We start from the raw sequence: 19,344 nt of genomic DNA on the forward strand, positions 1-19,344 counted from the left end.
ACAACAGAAGAGCAATGATGTAACAAAACAATACACATATCAAATCTTAATGAAATCCCTTTTATTCCACAAAATAATATTTAAGTATTTCACAAACAGTGACAACAACAATCCAGTTATGAGTTGCTTGGCAATGTATGTACGCACACATACTTTGTGGCATTCAATGAGCCATGTCTTAACATGTGAGGCTTGGCATAATTGGCTTTGCCACTAAACAAATTAGAGTAATATTGAGCAAAGGAGCATGGCATGGCATTTAGTGTCTTTTGTTGAAAATGTTGCTTTATCTGTTTGACCTATCAATTTTAAGAATGTAAACTGCCATTTTAAATTCTCATTGGTGCCTTAAAAGTGTCATAAAAAAGCTGAAATGAAAAACTATAAAAACCTTAAAAGTCTTTTGCAGTGATGATGGAGTGCTGTAGCTTTTCACAGTAAAATCATTAATTCAGGCAGCTCTTGTAAACGAATGTCCGGTCATTTTGTTCCATTTTGTTGATTGTGCATCAGAGTGATGTCATATCTTGTACCTCCAGCAGCATGGCGTCCTGCTCTGTTCTCAGTTGGTCCCTTGTGAGAAGTCGACCCACCAGCTCTGAACTGAGGTCTACACACACAGAGACACACACTTACTCATTTATTCACATCAGACGATTATATCATCACTGTAACATAATAGTTAATGCTTCGGTTTACCATGAATGTCTTTGCTTAGTGAGGTCCTCAATGCTTTCAACTCCTTCAAGCTGAAATTCTTCAAGTCATTTCGCTCATAGTGCTTCCTTTCTCTGACAGCCTCACTGGGAGGTATAGTCTGTGATGGGGATCAGTGGAGTGCAATTATGCACAATTGTGCCTATCTTCACTACCATTCAAAAGTTTGGGGTCGGTAAGATTTTTAAAAGGTTTTTGAAATAAGACTGTTATGCTCACCGAAGCTGCATTTATTTGATAAAAAAAATACAGTAAAAACAGCAATATTGTGACATATTATTTCAATTTAAAATGTTTTCTATTGTCAACATCATTACTCCAGACTTCAGTGTCACATGATCCTTCAGAAAACATTCTAATGCTGAATCGGTGCTCAAGCAGCATTTATCATCATCATCAATGTTGAAAACAGTTGTGCGGCTTAATATTTTTGGGGAAACTGTGATACAGTTTTTAGGATTCTTTGATTAATAGAAATCTCAAAATAACGGCATTTATTTGAAAGAATTTTTCTGTAACAATGTAAAAGTCTTGACTGTAACTTTTGTTCAATTGAATGCATCCATGCTAAATATTAATTTCTTTAAAAAAGATCTTACTTACCCCAAACTTTTAAATTCTAGTGTACAGAACATTCCATTTATACATTACAAATTCAAAATACCAGAGAACTCTTTTGATAAATGTGCTTTCTCAATTCAAATGCATAAAATGAAATGTGAAACACACATAAGACCATGAATATGTGATCTACTCTAACCTGTTTTTGCTCCAGTCTCAATTTGTGTCTAAGTACACTCAGTGCAGCTCTGACATCATTCTTAAACCCTCTTGATTTGGTTTTCTTAGTCGATGCAGAGCTTGAACCACGCTCCTTCTCTAACCTCTGAATGCTGCCACTCTTACTGGACTGTTTTGCCACCTGAAAAGGTAACAAAGAGCACAACAAGCAATTATTTTTCTCGTCATAAAACAGACATGAACAAAATTGTACAGTATGTCTCTATCCCTATCCTTCTGAGCGCTACACCCACTGAAGTTGTTCACACTGTTCACATTATGTTACCACCCACACCCAGCAACAGTGGAAAAACATGCAGTGTGGCAAACTGGCAATTTATTTCACCTCTTTCTTTGCCTCTATTTCCTCTTCTTCCTCCTCACTTTCACTGTTATTGATGAAGCACAGCTGTAGATTCATCTGGCTCTGGAGCCTAGAATAATAAAGCATAGTTTCTAAAGATTTTATTCAAATTTAGAAGTAGTTGAGATTCATTCAATCTTGGTGACCTTGATGTCAGAGAAGTCAGACGACTGTTGCAATCATCCTCCATGTCCTCATAGGATTCTCTGTGACTGCTCAGCCCTCTGATTTCTGGCCAGTCTACTGTCAGCTTGTCCAAGTCCTGTAGAAAAACATTTTATTATAAATTCATAGTGGCTGTTACTGTAGATAAGTAGACAAGGAGTATTTAAAAAATATATATATTTTACAATTTAATGCAGATGAATATCTTTACTTTCATTCAGACCTTTTCCCTCTGTCTCTGCTCTTCTTGTTGCTTCTCAAGTTCAGCAATACGAAGGCTCAGATCCTCCCAGTGCATGATGGGTAAGCCCAGGTCATCATCAGGGTATCCCTTTTGCCATAATAAGGCTGCCCCCTCTGCATCCCCCTCTGTCTCATCACTCTCTTTTTCATTTCCTCTCTCCCGCTCTTTTTCTTTTTCTCCATCCATTCCCAAAACCCCTAAGAGAATAAAAGGGGGAATAAAAGAAAACTTAATGCAAAGAAAATATAACTTCACATTCTCTTAAGCACATTTTATTATTACCAACATTTCAGCAAAACAAGTAGCCTTTGTCAAGGTAAGGTACACACCTTGACAAAGGGTACTTGTTTTGCCGAAACAATACCACATGTTTATGGTGATACTATGAAAGAAGCTGCCTCTCATAGTTCTGTAAGAGAAACTGGCATCAACAGATAAAGACATTTATTTAACATTTATTAATTAAAGCTAAGTAGTATATGTTTAATTACTGGAATATAATGCAAAAGCGGCTATCTTTAAAAAAAGATATATATTGAGACGCTAGTACTTAGTATAGGCTATACTAGCATTTATTAATTTGCATCTAGTCCCAATAGTGACAATAAATTATTCAACTGTTAATTACTAGTTCTATAGGGTTCTGTGGTTCATACATCACTCCAGACTAGTATGTATTCAGATTATTTCTGGGACCTATTTCTTTTTTCTTTTTTGTTTAGTATTTATTACGTACTAGTATATTCTAGTAACTTAACTATTCAAATAGTTACTATACCCCGTTTTCTTAGTTTTAATTAAACAGATACTTGTAACTAGTATCATTTTACTTGCTAAAACGGCTTATCTAGCAACATTTGTGTTTTGTTAGTCTTGCACAAAACATTATGGGCGGAAGATAAAAAAAATTCCTTGAAACGTTACAACATCCAGAACATGCATGAGGAGCCATCTAACGTATTTCCTCAGAAACTGCAATATCTCAAAACATTAACTCCGAAACTGACTAGTTTGGAAATTGGGTCATAAACAAGAAAATATTTCCATATTTTAAATAATAGCCTACATTCCAATTATTTACAAGTCGTGTAATCCTGGTGCTAACACTTTGGCCACGTATTGAACTGACATGATGTAACAGTTATCCTAAAACTTTTATATTGCTTAGTTGTAGAGGTAACGTTATACTTACTTTTTTGCTAGAATGTGTTTGCAAATTCTGTCCAACAAGTCAAACCTCATACATATTCCATCGTTTTCTTGGGCTTTATAACTTGTTTTCCTCCGAGCTGTCCCGTTACGCGCCCTCCTCGTCTTCGTTTATCCTTCACTCTTTTTCATCCATGGAGATGAATTTCTTTTTCTTTTTCACACCTTAGTAAACTTCGATATTTAGAGGGTTTATATTATGTAGAGTTAACGTTTTAAATCCGTTCAATCAATCCGACATTTTGTACTTTAAAAATCCTCAACGCAGACATCAAAAACTAAAGGAATTTGGCGACGTTTTGTTATGGGGAGAGAACGTGAAGGGAGGAGAATGAGCGAAGAGTAATAAAAGGAACCATTTCAGGTGTCTAGTTTCAGTCAATTTACAAGTCGATAATCTTTAAAATCCTAGCATTACGTCTTGAAGAAAAGCTTCGGCTTGCAAATGAATGTTTGTTTCCCATGTCTTTTTTTTCTTCTTCTTTTTTTTTAAGACGAAACACGAAAGAAAAAAACTTGGGGTTTGGGTGTCAATGTCAACAAGTCTAAGCATGCTTAGTTTATGACAGCAAAATTATAAAGGCGAATAACTTTTTTTATGGTGTTTACAAAAAAAATTTAAAGCCTCGTTTGAGAACAAAACATTCTTTAAATATCTGTAATTCACGGGATCAAAATAAATTAAATCCTCAGAACAATCAAAAGTTGCTGGTGTTTTAATTCATCCGTTTAACTGGATAAACAAAGTAAAGGATGACTGGAATGGAGATGAATTGGTGCGAACAGACAGTTGCGGAGCTCGGAATATTATTAACGAAGTGCTAAAAAGTTTGTTTCAAACTCTTTATGACGTTGCACTCTGCTGTCACTCTACTTCCGCTTCCTCTAAAGTCAGCTGACTTATCTGGTGACTGTTGACATCGATCTTACCGAGACCAGAAAAAAAACTTAACAGTAACTTCTAAAAGATCAAATGACGGTCGTATAAAGTTTATTTTATTTGAAACGATCTCTGGCATCTCTGGTAAACGAAACCTGACAAGCATTTTGAAATGGCTTCTTTGCTTTTCTGCGGTCCTAAACTGGCAGCATGTGGACTGGTCCTGAGTATTTGGGGTGTCATTATGCTGGTAAGTTCAATATTATCGACTAATGTGTCTCTGTTTTTGTGTTTTCTATGCATTGTTTATAGATGCTGAAAGGCCATTAAAATACATTAATTAATTGCCCATTTCTTAACGGTAGTAATGAGTAAATTGCCTTCACACTTAATTTCAATAACATGTAGAGTTCCTATTGTCCTGGAAAAGGGAATTTTTTAAAGTTTGATTTCTAGGCCTGGAAATGAATGGAAATCAATCTATCTATCTATCTATCTATCTATCTATCTATCTATCTATCTATCTATCTATCTATCTATCATGTTTTTTTGTGAGTCCTATCGAATGGAAATCTATCTATCTATCTATCTATCTATCATGTTTTTTTGTGAGTCCTATCGTTATACATTATTTGTAGATATCCCCATCCAAGTCATTACTAACTTTTGGAAAAGTCATGGAACAAAATCATATCCTGAATATGACATGTCTGTGGTGGGATAAACACAGCCCACTTCATAATCAACATTTTCTTTCTGATTTCTCTTAGGCAATGCTGGGGATTTTTTTCACTACACATTCAGCTGTGCTCATAGAGGATGTGCCTTTCACAGAGGAAGACTTCAAAAACCCGTGAGTTCCTTTTGCCATTTGCTCATTTAGTCACACTGGAAAATAAGTCTGTCTAGTATAGGGAATGTCACGTATAATTGGAAGGCTTCATGATAGTGGCAATGACTGGCTTCCTTCCCCTTTTCCTTCCCTCAGGCAGAGGTGTCCAAATGTGTAGTCCAGTCTTGTCAAAATTTAACCTATTTTCAAACCAACGATCTTTTCTCTGATTTCAGGGATACGCCACTGCAAAACATCTATAAACTCTACAACCAAGTTGGATACAATTGCTTCATTGCAGCAGTAATCTACGTTGGTTTAGGATTCCTATCATTTTGTCAGGTTCGCCTGAACAAGCGCAAGGAATATCTGGTGCATTAGTACCAGTTTAACTCTACCTCTAAATTCTCTAATGTTGCATTTGCCTTAAAATGAAGCTTAAATGAGTGTGGGTTTTTAAGATGGAATAAGATTATGTATTTTACTGTGCTTTTCTTTCTTGCCTTTCTATCTTGAAGCCTGTCATAAAATACAGCATGAGTGAGATTGATCATTATGATTAGTACCTCACACATTTGCCTTTTACTATTTTGATCTGTGAACCTACCAAATCATTCAAAGATATTGGTTATCTTCAAACGCTGTTGATAAATGATTTAATTTTGATTTTTATTTATACTTGCACACCTGTCAAATATACATTCTCATTCAAATGTTGAATAAATTTTACAATATTCACATTGGTTGTTTTCCCAATAATTGACTCAAGATTTTGCCTAGATACCGTTTGTCACTATAGAAATTGGTAAGTGTAGACCTAGTCTCTGAATATACATGGTTCTGCAATTACAAACCATCTTTTGAAGATAACTTCATCTCCAGTTTTACATGTGTAACTTCTAAATGTTTGATGCAGAAATTAAATGTTATTAAAACAATTCTATATGAAATAAATGGAAATGGAATTTGACTTTATTTGCAATGGAAATGATCTGTACAGGGAAGGCTGTTAGGAAAAAGCATAGTAATAATAATACATTTTTCATTGTTTTCATCTGGGAAAAGAATGTACTATACATATATAAAGTGAATTTTAAGCTGATGGAAAGATCAAGTTTCAAGTTTACTTTATTTATATAGCACATTTAAAACAGCCACAGACTGACCAAAGTGCTTCACATAAAAAAAAAACAGCATTATAAAATAATTAAAACAGATACATTTTTTTTTTTTTTTAGTAATAAAGACCAAGCCAAAAAGAACAGATGGGTTTTTAAAAGAGACTTAAAAATGGTCAACCATTCGAATTTCCACTGGCAAGTCATTCCAGAGACGCGGACCGATACCCGAAAAGGCACGGTCACCTCTACGTTTAAGTCTAGAATGTGGAATTAACAGAAGATTCTGGTCACCAGATCTTAAGCTTCTTGAGGGGATATACTGATGCAGCAAGTCAGATAGGTAACCAGGTGCTTGATTGTGCAATGATTTAAAAACAAATAATAAAATTTTAAAGTGTATTCTAAATTGCACTGGCAACCAATGAAGGGCCTTTAGAAGTGGAGTAGTGTGATCCCTTTTTTTCTTTTTCAGAAAAAAACTTTTTCAGGCAGCATTTGGAATCAACTGGAGGCGGGCAATTTGGGCCTTAGAAATGCCACAGTATAACGAATTACAATAGTCAAGACGTGACGTAATATAAAAGCATGTACCGCCATCTCCAAAGTCTTATCAGTAAGGAAATGTTAAATTTTTGCAAGTATACGGAGCTGATGAAAACTGGACCCAACTACTGAAGAAATTTGTTTGTCAAATTTTAAAAAGTCATCAAGAATACAGTGAGTAAAAATCCAGAGAAACCAGTCCAGTACAATCCAAACAGTCTCTTTAAATATAAAGTTTACATGCATATTGTTTTAAAAAGTAAAAAAACAACAACTCTGAAATGAATGGAAAAAAACTTTGTATCAATGCTTTAAAAAATGTTACAAACTAAATAAATGACATAATTATGACAGTATTTCTACTACAATAGATGCAATTCCCGAGACAGGCATTGCTCTCAGCTATATCTAGGAAAGGCACTTTGGTTGTTAATTCAAAGTGTGCTAATTTTAAGTTTTAGCTACTCAGGAAAATTTTCACAGATGTATATACACATACAATTCAAAATGAGAGTTTCACTAAATGGTGATGCTATTTTCCATGTGGCTTGGACACAGGTAAAGGTACTGCAGTTCTAGTCCCTCGTTCTGAGATATTATCTGCTCCTCCAGTTCCTTCAGCTCCTTTCTGAATTTGTCAATCACCTTCAAAGCAGCAGGCTCAGTAAAGTACTGTTCCAAATACTGACCCATCGGGATCTGAAGGAAAGAGAAGAAACAGAGAGGCGTTACAGTGAGTCACCATTGTTACTGTATTATACTTCAATTCTTCATGGGAAGAAATGTTTTTCAGATGTTCAGCTAATCAAGGTCTTTCAGGATTACTAGAAAGTTACAGGCAGTTTTTATCAAGGTTGGAGCCAAACTCTGCAGGAAAGTGGACCTTGAGGGCCAGAGTTGAGAACCCCTGGATTACATTGTACTTTATACAACCATAAATGATGTAAAAGCACAGTTGTGACAGCCAGTGCTGTTGACCCACCGCATCTGGCTGTGCCCGACCCAAATGCCATGTGATGGCCATCTGCACACAGGACTGGCTGATATCAGGGAGTGTGTCCATGATCAGGCCCATGGTGACAGCATCTTTATCTGTTGGTGGAGGGTGCCGCATGGTGCAAGGTGTATTGGGAACCCATGCACACCAATCAAACTACAGTACAGAGAGAAAGATCAACAACAGTCACAATCAAGCATACAAGTGATGCCTGTTATGGCATCTAAAACAAGATTTTATCTTTGCTGTGAGGTTATGGGCAGCTGTAACACTAGAATTTGTATGATACAACTGAAAGAAAAAAAAAATCTTAATCTAAAATGGCAAATATTTCATTAAATTATCTACATTTAGACTGTTCTTAACTCAATGGTTGATCAATTTATTTGAGTAAAAACGAATATGGAAAATTGCCCCCATTCATCCCTAGTATCACACTCCCTGTAAATGATTGCGTTCCTTGTAACCTGTTTTCAATATAGTGTAGAAAATGCATGTCTGATGTCTTTAAAGTAAGTTTTTAGATTTGATAAGATGTTAGAGATGTGTTTGTTACCTGTCCATTGTTGGTGGCAGCATGTTGGGCTGTGCTGGTGAAGATCACCACGCTTAACAGTGTGATCAGTTCTTCTTTTGTCTTCAGCTCACTGGCTAGGCCTTAAATGCAAGAAACGACAGTGGTTACTCCTAACAGTCAATTTCAGGAGCCATTTATTTAGCCCATGGTGTTCATTTTGATATGACACATACTTTGAAACCAGGCTACAGCATCAGTTTATTTGAAATAGTTTATTTTGTATTTTTTAGCACTGAGCATCACAGACATGTTTCTTTTGCTAATGACCACATGGGGGCACTGTATCTCTATCCTTTATGCTCTTTATTACTTCATTTTCCTGTTTTATGATTTATACCTGGGCTACTACAGCATGTGTATATACACCCCTGATGTATTCTTTTGACATTTTTAAAATGCAATATTTGTGATGTGTGTATTGTATAGATGATTTACACTACCATTCTAAAGTTTTGGGCGGGTACGATTTTTTTAAAGTTTTATTTTTTTTATGCTCACTAAGGCTGCATTTATTTAAAAAGCAGTATTGTGAAATATCTTTCCAACTTAAAATAACTTTTCTATTTTAAATAATGTTTAAAAATGTAATTTATTCCTCTGATGGCAAAGCTGAATTTTCAGCATCATTACTTAAGTCTTTAATGTCACAAGATCCTTCAGAAATCATTCTAATATGTTGATTTGGTGGGTTTAAATGTTTATCTTATTATTATCAATGTGGAAAACAATGTTGCTGCCTAATACATTTGTGGAAACTGATCATTCTTTTCAGTTTTCTTTAATGAAAGGAAAGTTGAAAAGAAATGTGTTTATTTTGAAACAGAAATCAAACGTCTCATAAATGTCTTCACTGTCACTTTTGATCAATCAATTGCATCCTTACTGAATAACAGTATTAATTACTTTAAAATAAATGGTACTGATCTCAAATGTTTACACGGTAGTGTATAATCTCATGCCTTAATAAATACACTGCACAGGGTTTATCATTTATCCACTACATGACATTTGTGAGTTCAGTGATGCAGTCATGTGTTCATATCTTACCAAAACCAGGCACATCCACAAAGCCCTCCACAGCCACATCATTAATCCAGGCCTGAAGTTCTGAGTCCTGTTCCACTTCGCTATCACTCTTGTAGTACAAGGAAATGATTCCTGAAACAAAACTGAGAGAAAAAGAGCATATAAGGAAACGGGTCTGTTTGTACAGGAATTATATTTGTATATCTATTATATATGTATTTCTATTATATAGCCACATTCATAAGAATTAAAAGCAGCGAATGAAGAATTCCTATTTGATTAAATTACTTTTGAATCGCATCCCACAGCATCAGAGAATGGTCCCTGTAGAAATAGCCCCTTAGCTTAGTAACCCCTCTGTCCAAGATGTCAAATTTGGGCTGGAGGGAGCGATAGGTCAATACTTTATACTCCCTCTGTGCCAGAATCAAGAGTCCATCTCCACCTGTTGATACCACCTGAAAAACACATTTTTTGAACTGATTTAGTTATATACTACTGTTCATAAATTTGAGGTCAGACTTTTATTCAGCAAGGATGACAGTAAAGGCATTTATAATATAATTTATAGTAGCAAAAAGCTATCAAGCTCCGGGGTATATTGTAAACAGAATGGTTTGGCTGGTTTGAGGGGGTGATAACCACCAAAAACCCATTAGAGTGAAGATGATAAAAAGATAGGTTGTTAAAAAGGTGCATTTTTGTGGGCTTTATGGTTTGAGGACGCTCACCTTTTTGAAGATACCATCTGGGGAGATGAGCTGTGTTCTGCCACGACAGTTAATCTCAAGCGTATACCTCAAGTGTGGAGCCAAGAGCTGCAATGAGAGAGTGAAGAAGACCCGTAACATACAATACAACTGGACAGTTTAATGAATGACCAGTGATTTTAATGCATCAGTGATTAGCTAACTTTAAACCTGCTTTGAAACATGCAAATAGATCTTTTCTAAAAAGCACTTTCTGTAGCACTTCCTCTAACCTTATATATAGGGTGAACAGCAGGCAGCTGACGCAAGGTGGCCATACAGAACACTTCTATCACCAAGTGTGTGCGTAGCAGATGTGATAACACCTGAAAGATCTGGAATTCAGCATGACGAACCCACATCTTAGCCAATAACCAGGCCAGAGGTGGATCGCTAGGTAGGAATATGGGTGTGTCCTTATCAGGTTTCTGTTCAAGCTGAAAGAACAAGAACAATCAATCATTGTCAGTGGATGCACCCCCCGTAATGTTACGGTCACAGATTGTCACCTTTCAATAGGCCTACTAATATGTATCATTTATTTCCTAATGTTTTTCTGTGTCCCCATGTGGTGAAAATCAAGCTTTTAATGTTGTTTATATGACTACATGCTGTTTTTAATATGCTTTAAAACAAACCATGTGCAAATGCATAAGTCAACACCATTGCTGAGTATTTTCTCCTTGAAACTGCAGTGAACCAAAGACAGTCTCAAAAACGCGGTTTCTGACGTCACAAACTACCTTGTAACCAATCACGTCAACGTGTGATCGCCAATGAGTGGATCTCTGAGCTGGTGTGAGTGAGTGGAGACGGGGCTAATTTGAAGAAGAATGAATAATTGTTTTTCCCAAGGAAAAAAACATTTAAATGTGGTGATCAAATATGTGTTTCAAAAGACAGCATTCAAAAGACAGCTGAAAACCAATCTCTTCCGTGAGCACTTAACCTTATATAAAAAAAAAAAAAAAAAAAAAAAAAAATGCTACTCTGAATAATACCTGAACTTTGTATTTTGAGCACTTCTTGCGTTGTTGTTGTTTTTGCCTCTTTATGATGACTCGCTGAATTTTGTCCTAATTTGTAAGTCGCTTTGGATAAAGGCGTCTGCTAAATGACTAAATGTAAATGTAAATGTTTGAAGGGATAAAATGTTTGACAGGGGGACTTAAAGGGTTAGTTCCCCCAAAAATGAAAATTCTGTCAGTAATTACTCACCCTCATGTTGTTCCAATCTCATAAGACCTTTGTTCATCTTCGGAACACAAATTAAGATATTTTTGATTAAATCTGAGAGCTGGATCAGTCCTCCATAGGTTTCTAAGGCATTATAACTTGCTGGCCCAGAAAATGTATTAAAGACATCGTTAATATAGTCCAAGTGACTACAGTGGCTCATTCTTAAGTTTATAAAGCGACGAGAATACTTTTTGTGCGAAAAAAAAAAAAAGATAACGACTTTATTCCACTATTCATTTCCTTCTCTCTGGGCCTCAAGTTTTTTCACGTAGTGTAACTGCGCAGCGCTTCTGTGTTGTACGTCACACGTAGGCTCACTATTGGCCGACGCTGGTCATGTGTTTGATGCGTGTGACGTACAACACAGAAGCGCTGCGCAGTTACACTACGTGAAAAAACTCGTGGCCCAGAGAGAAGGAAATGAATAGTGGAATAAAGTCGTTATCTTTTCTTTCTTTTTTTCGCACAAAAAGTATTCTCGTCGCTTTATAAACTTAAGATTGAGCCACTGTAGTCACTTTTTAATACATTTTCTGGGCCAACAAGTTATAATGCCTTAGAAGCCTATGGAGGAGTGAGACAGCTCTCAGATTTAATCAAAAATATCTTAATTTGTGTTCCGAAGATGAACGAAGGTCTTACGGGGTTTGAACAACACGAGGGGGAATAATTACTGACAGAATTTTCATTTTTGGGTGAACTAACCCTTTAAAGGAACTAATATGCACCCTTTAGGGGTAAACAAGGTACAAAGATGTACCTTTTGAAAGAGTACTGCCCCAGTAACAGCTTTTGTAAAAAAAATTATAATAATAATAATTCTGAGAGTGTACTTTACATTAATAACAGCTTAAGATTGTGGCACATAAAACTGTTTTGGCTTATAAATTGGTGTCTATAATTCAAAGGCATTTCTATAAAATGTCTCTTCCATTCAGTAAAAGCACAAGCATGAGAATATGAGAACATGAGGATGATTTTGGCTGATAAGGAGTAAGATTGAGAACTCTTAAGAATAATATTATTATTAAGCCAAGTACGGTAAACTGGTTTTACCTGTATGGCAATGGGAATGAGACCTTTCTCAGGGTGTTCATACAGTAAGCAAAGCGGGGCAGCTATGTGCTGTATCTTGTCTCTTATTACATTGGCAGGAATCCCATCCATAATTGCATAGTCAACCAGGAATATATTTCCTTTCTTCAAAAGGAGAGACAATGAAACATTTTTAGATTCACTGTTCCAATAATCCATTGTATTTAAGAAAATAGACACTAACTCTCACCTTGAGTTCCTCCTTCAATGTGGTTGTAGGTATCAAAAAGGACTGTACCATGTCTCCAGTGACAGGGAAGTTTGAGGGCACCTCCTTGCACCTGGCAATCATCCGTGGGTTTGAGCCGTTCAGGAATTGGTACCCGAAAAACCAGTCTTCTCTCCAGTGCTTCATGGTGTATTCTAAACAGAATATTCATCACAAATTCATGTTATTCATTTAATAATGCTTGTGAGCTTTCATAACCCAGAGTTAAGAATGTGTGAAACGTACCAAAGCTCAGGATTTTATCCAGGGTTTAACTAGACCATAACCAAGGGTTAAGTGCAGACTCTTAATATTTAATTTGTGGGAGTAAATGTGGAATTTTCACATGCCATTGTGAAATGCCATTAATTTGTGATTGGTCTATGACAGGTTACATAAACATGTTACAAAAGAAAAATTTCTGGGGAGAGAGCTTTCTGAGAGTGATTTCATGAAATGCAAATTTTGTGGTAACTAACTTTACTCTTTCCCCGCCAGCGTTTTTGAAAAAAGTTGCCATGGCCTCCAGAATATTTTGTTTGAATATCTGAACATGCAATAATAGCAAAAGAAAGAACAGAGCCATCAGCTTTTTATCCTAAAAACCTGTTTGTTCTAGCTTAATGCATTTCTTTTTTTCAACGCTTGAACGTGGGTAAGTTTCATAAAAAAAGCAACATTTTGAGCAAAAAGCTGAGAAAATCTCGTTTTTGTCAGACTACACCTGGATCAGATTCAGAAGGATGATCAAAACATCAACAACCCCAAAGCTTGCACAGTCTTATAGCTCGTCCTGGCTTGACATTTAATTCAGTAACATTTGGCAGGTTTGATTTATACAGTATGCTGTTCAATATTGATGATCGCATTTTCTTACATATGGGCTGCATCTGAAAACGTAAGAAAAAAAAGAAGAAGCTTAGGATAGATTGTTGTTACCAGCTATAGGGCTTCTTAGCTTCCAGAAGATCCTTTTGAAATCGTCCAGGTCATTCCACGACTTCCCGAACTTGATTGCCAGTTTTTTCAGAGAGAGCTCCAGAAGCCTGACAGGCAGAATGTATTAGTGGTTAGATAAATGGGATGATGGGTGGATAATAAAATGATGTGCGGACAGAGGAACACACATGATTATGCACCTTAAAATATCAGGTCACTTTAATAAAGCATAATTGAAGTTTGCATCTTTACTCACGCATAGTGAAGGGATCCCACAAAGTCACTGCGCTTCTCATTGTCGAAGCGAACGTCCTGGGGGAGATCGGCCTCTGTCTTGGCATCAATGCATTTTGGAATGCCTGGGGCCCATGCAAGCCATCTAATAGGTGAGACATGAGTTTAACAGTGATTTGTGAGGACTAGCCTACATTCTTTACAAAGATAGGAATGCAGTGATAAGTGCAGTGTATGCAATTTCCCAGGAGACCTGTATAGTTTCTGCTTCTCCTGAAGCTCTGTCTTTCTGTGAGCTATCTCCAGTGGCAAGGTGTCATCACTCAGCTTTTTGGCTATGTAAGGAGGAACCAGATTTAAGCTTTTAATCACAGGGTTCGATCAATCATGCAGTTGTTGCTGCATGAGCAGCTCACTATAACTGACCTGTGCCTTCTCTGATCTCTACTACCACTCCATCTCCCACTAGCCAGCGGTAACAAGGAAAAGTATAGCTGCATCTTTCTCCAGGTATACTGACTTTCACATATCGGCAGAACCAGTTATCCTCCACCCAGTACTTCTGCTTTTCCAGTCGCACCAGTATCAGGGGACCCAAATCAGCTGCGCTGCTAACCGTGTAATCATCCTCCTACAAAATGATGGAAATAGAGGTCTTTTCATTTATTATTACCGTCAGTATTGTATATTTATTTGTGATGCTCATTTCACATTTGTACATTTAGATTATACCTTTGCCATCATTTGTTTTGGGGGTAACGCATTACAAGTTAAGAGTTATGTAATCAGATTACTTTTTTCAAGTAACTAGTAATGCATTACTTTTAAATGTACAACAAAATATCTATTCAAATAAGTAATGCAAGTTACTTTGTTTTCCCATTAATTAACTGACACTTCTTCTGTCCTCATGTTGAGATAAATCGATAGTAAGTGCAGAGGCGTTGTGTGCGCTGTGTAAATATGATGCTTATCGTAGTTCTAGATGTGAGCATGCATTTACTCATCTCACTTGCAAAAAAACAGATAGAGTATTTCTAAAAAATGACTAAAAACAGTGAAATGCAAACTCATAAAAAAAAGTACGCAAACTTGCAATAATTAAATGTTAAATTACAGAAATATACTATGTATTTAGTCTCACTTTATTAACCAATGTTTTTGCTGCTGACCTTTGATGATCCGATTCAGCCATACTAATTTGTGACTCACATTTGTGCTATACATCACATTTGTGTTTAATTTTTTAGTTTTTATTGCGGAAGTAAGAGTGTTAAACTTTCTTTTCCTGCATCATATTCTTCTGAAATCCAGAACGGCAGCACAGCAGAAAGGTTTGTTTGAGCTGTGTCCTCAACTGTACAGGCGAGAATTTGCATTTCCTTCAGCCTGAGGCTTTTGGTGCATAAGGGCCTTTACATTTGCCAAAAATATATATTTTTTTGGTTATTAAAAATTTACTTTTTTAGGGAGTAACGCAATATTGTCATGCATTACTTTTAAAAGTGATTTTTCTCAACACAAGGCCATAATTTAATGCTCACTTAAAGTTAATCTTTAAAAACACTAATTCAATAACACAGTTAAATGTGATCTTTTTCAAATCTCAGAATGATTATCTATTTTTCATAATGTGCATTATAATGTTGTGATGTAACAGTACACTTGTTGCATTTAAAATGATTCATTTTTAGCTTTAAGTCATTTTTAATATATTTAGACAAAATAGTATGAATTGCATGAAAATGATTATCAGCTTATCGTTATCGGTCAGAATTTTAACATTGGTGTGTCCCTATTTTTTAGAGACTAAGAGATAAGCTCTACATTTTTGGAAAGTGTGATGTGATATTTTGCAATAAATTATTTATTATATTTCATTGGCATTGTTCTAAAATGCGATGTCAAATATTTTAGCCTCTCTTAAAATACCTTTTAAAATAACAAAAGATCTCTACTGCACTATACAGAGGGAAATTTGAGAAATATTATATTTAAGACATTTAGGCCTTGTTTCACAGACAGGGCTTAGATTAAGCCAGGATTAGGCTTTGGTTCAATTAGGACATTTAAGTAGATTTTTTAAATTTTCCTTAGAAAAAAAACAAACATTACTTGAGACAAAACAATGGCACTGACATATTTTAAGATATATCAGTGTAAGTTGCTTTCAGTTAAAACTGCTCAAACATGCATTTTAGTCTGGGACTAGGCTTAAGCCTGGTCTGTGAAACTGAGGGTTAAGTACTTAATACATTGAAGTGCTTCTCAGAAGCACACAAACATTCACGGTCATTTACCGCTCCTCTACAGAAGTCTAGGCCTGGATTGTCCAGCACGGTTCTCTCACTCTCTCCTCTCTTTCCAACCAGAGTTATGAACACATAGTTATTGGTTCCTGAATATTCCGAGGTCCCGGTGGCCACAGTAACTTTGTACTCCATCTCTGCACACATACACATTCAATAATGTTGAACAAACTGTAAGATATTTTCATTGTTCCAGCCAGACACAGAGCAGTCTCAGAAGCCTAATTCATTTTACAGTTACAGGAGCTATTCAACAGAGAGCAATAGCAGATGTTAGTCTTTTCCCTCAAAGGAACTGCGCAATCCATTTATGTCTGCACCGGAAGATTACAAAAGCGAGCGAGATATTGTGGAAGTGAAAATCCTCCTCTGAATGACGGAGGAATGTCTTGCAGCAGAATGATCTCCCCTGCGCTATATCACCTTGTGAAAATAAATCTGATTAATTTTCATTTAAACATGAAACCATATCTGTGTAGGGCTTTTAATAAAATTAAAAACTAATTCAAAAATGTAACTCTTTATGCATTATTAGAAAAGATTCAACTGCAGGCACACACTTTAGTGTAATTTGATCTTGTGAACTTCCACTGTTTTGTAACAATACAAACACAACACAACACAACTCAAACTAGTGCATTGTGTCTTTGGTATTTGCAATGGAGAAATTGTAGTAATGACTGTAATAGACAAGCTGATGGTAACACTTTAACATTAACACTAGTTAATGCATTACATATCCTGCACTATGGAAAACATGTTTTACAGCATTAGTTAATCTAGGTTAATGCATTCGTTCATTGTTAATTCATGTTTGTTCACAATGCATTAACTAATGTTTATTTAAAACAACCAGAACTTTATATGTAATTAACGTTAACCTAATTGAACAATAGTTTATTATTTTGTCAGCTATTGCATTTACTTGTGTTAACATATAAAACCGTATTATAAAGTGTTTCATTTATTAGTTGTTCCTGTTGTAGTGCCTTATTTCCTGAATGAGGATCTGTCAAATCAATCAAGCATGGTAATCATTAACCTTCAGCCACCCAACTAAACGTTAGATCAATATCACTTTGGTTTCAAGATATTTTAGAGTTTATTTATAGCTTGTCCATCCGGTTGCGCCTGCCAATAAAACTCTGATGTGCCGTTGAACTCTATTAGTACAGGTCCACAAAAATGTGTTTCGTATATCCTGTAGTCTGAAAGCTTAGACACAGACAGATTTGTCATGGCCATCAGAGATGATGTCGTGAAGGACATATTAGTTATGTCAATTGACCGTGGTTCATAGAGCTCTAAACATTGAACCAACCTGTGTAGAAATACTTCTGGGTTTAACTTAAATCAACAGAGGACATTAGAAACCCAAAGATAAATCTGCTTAACCCCTCTGGTGCTCTTTTGACTGAATTTGTTTTATTTTTTTACTTCACTTGAATGACATTACACTTGGTGACTTTTGTGGCACTTGCTACGTGATCTCTCACACACACACACACACACACACACACACACACACACACACACACACACACACACACACACACACACACACACACACACACACAATAAATTGTGGATATGATTTGAAAAAGTCACACTTGTACTCCTCACGGTCAAATGTCTGCCATAGAAATTAATTAGAAAACAAATGGATTGTAATTATTGCTTAGTAGTGCCATAAAATTCCCTCAAAAAATAATTTTGAACAAAAATATATTACGGTCCACTTTTGACCGGGAGGAGTATGAGTGTGACCCCTAAATAAAAAGCACCATAAGGTTACAGATTAAATTGTCAAAGAAATCTGTAGAAAAATTGGCCAAAAAATTACCTTTCCTCTGTAAAATGGTGTAGCTCCTTCCCTACTGCAGGTTCTCTTGCCTCTTTTCTTCAGTGTCCTTTTTTTCTCAACCAACTAGTTTCCTTTTTTCATGTCATCCTTTTGCAAAGCCTGTTGTACACAGCAACTGCCTGCTCACTGACCCTGAAGTTTCACTGACTGGATCAGGCAGATATTAGCTTTGTAATGTCCTGCCTGCAGTGGTCTCCTCCCTCATACCTACTTTCCCTCCCTCACTTGCTTTTGTCATAGTCCTATGTAGGCTGATATTTTAACCAGCTCATTTGTTTATTCAATTTTCTTTGCATTCCATTTCAAGGAAGTGGGTAGTGCTAGTTCACAAAGAAATACCACAAGGCTCAAAATAAGAATATTTCTGTACTGAACTTGTGAAACCACACTGAAACAAACGAGAAACTTTCACATGAACGGTACAGCTCAAGTAGAATCACATTTCAACCAGACCTCTAAAAACACTGCAGCCAAGAGGTCATTGATACAGTTTGTTTCGTTTACTTGTAAAAAAAGGGCTTTCTGTGTGGAATTACAAGCAAAAGTTTACCTTTTTAACAAGCCACTGGTAAATACCAAATGAACCAACAAGTTTCACTTATTATTCAGCGGTCTGTTTCATGTTACATAATCAACTCTCTGTCTTGATCCAACTCAATTTATAATCAATAGATACTGAGTGAAAAATACGTTTCAAAAGTATGCAAAACATATTTGGTTGAGGAAGTACATAACAGGCAGTGCTGTGTAATGTATACACATTCCCGTGACTGCTAGCTGTCCTCTGGCATGTTATATAAAGGGAAGGTGATGTACGCTACTGTTCAAATGTCTAGGGGTTGTTTTTTTGGGGAAAGAAATAACTTTTCTTCAGTGTAAGAAATTGTAGTCTGCCTCGAGTCTTATCAACAGCAATCTTTTGAACAGTAGTGTAAACTCAAAACTATGTGTGGATGAACATTCAACCATGTTATGCAACTTTATATGTTTATATGTTATTTTTGCATAAGAGATATAACTGATAAATGTTGTGGTATCACATCAGCATTGTGTCCTGTTAACAACATACAGGGAGCACTGGACTATGTAATCACACACAGCATGCTTTCAAAAGATAACACTGATGATCATTTAAAAGGGACGCATTCATATATTGAAATACCAAAAATATTCAGACGTCAGGGATGAGCAGATCAGAGTTCAGGAAAGATAATAAATGCATTGCTGTGGTCATGTTTTGCATGCCATTTCT

At 36.0% G+C, this 19,344-nt stretch overlaps 3 protein-coding genes across 4 annotated transcripts; 1 reads left to right on the forward strand and 2 right to left on the reverse strand.

Annotated features, from left to right (window-relative positions):
* Positions 1-39: 39 nt before the first annotated feature.
* On the reverse strand, positions 40-4,242 carry LOC309492761 (schwannomin-interacting protein 1). The gene is made up of 7 exons (XM_082161777.1): positions 3,463-4,242; positions 2,250-2,467; positions 2,008-2,123; positions 1,844-1,931; positions 1,478-1,639; positions 700-817; positions 40-610 (listed from the first exon to the last, which is right to left on the reverse strand). Exons 2-7 carry the CDS (start codon positions 2,454-2,456, stop codon positions 510-512), a joined length of 792 nt encoding a protein of 263 aa, XP_082017903.1. The 5' UTR covers positions 2,457-2,467; positions 3,463-4,242; the 3' UTR covers positions 40-509.
* A 136-nt stretch (positions 4,243-4,378) lies between these two features.
* On the forward strand, positions 4,379-5,929 carry rnaseka (ribonuclease, RNase K a). The gene is made up of 3 exons (XM_082161780.1): positions 4,379-4,609; positions 5,130-5,212; positions 5,428-5,929. The coding sequence occupies exons 1-3, from the start codon at positions 4,532-4,534 to the stop codon at positions 5,570-5,572; spliced, it is 306 nt and encodes a 101-aa protein (XP_082017906.1). The 5' UTR covers positions 4,379-4,531; the 3' UTR covers positions 5,573-5,929.
* Positions 5,930-6,141: 212 nt separating this feature from the next.
* Positions 6,142-18,286, reverse strand: alox12 (arachidonate 12-lipoxygenase). Of its 2 annotated transcripts, XM_082161773.1 has the most exons (15): positions 18,072-18,286; positions 16,220-16,365; positions 14,346-14,550; positions 14,173-14,254; positions 13,942-14,064; positions 13,686-13,792; positions 12,729-12,901; positions 12,500-12,643; positions 10,438-10,641; positions 10,187-10,273; positions 9,744-9,913; positions 9,477-9,598; positions 8,409-8,509; positions 7,838-8,008; positions 6,142-7,554 (listed from the first exon to the last, which is right to left on the reverse strand). In XM_082161773.1, the coding sequence occupies exons 2-15, from the start codon at positions 16,361-16,363 to the stop codon at positions 7,375-7,377; spliced, it is 2,013 nt and encodes a 670-aa protein (XP_082017899.1). In that variant the 5' UTR covers positions 16,364-16,365; positions 18,072-18,286; the 3' UTR covers positions 6,142-7,374. The 2 variants fall into 2 exon arrangements, with proteins under 2 accessions (XP_082017899.1, XP_082017898.1); XM_082161772.1 differs by lacking the exon at positions 18,072-18,286 and having other exon boundaries at positions 16,220-16,390.
* Positions 18,287-19,344: the final 1,058 nt, after the last annotated feature.

This window comes from Leuciscus leuciscus (genome assembly GCF_965113295.1).
Source record: "Leuciscus leuciscus genome assembly, chromosome: 2".
NCBI classification, from domain to species: domain Eukaryota; kingdom Metazoa; phylum Chordata; class Actinopteri; order Cypriniformes; family Leuciscidae; genus Leuciscus; species Leuciscus leuciscus.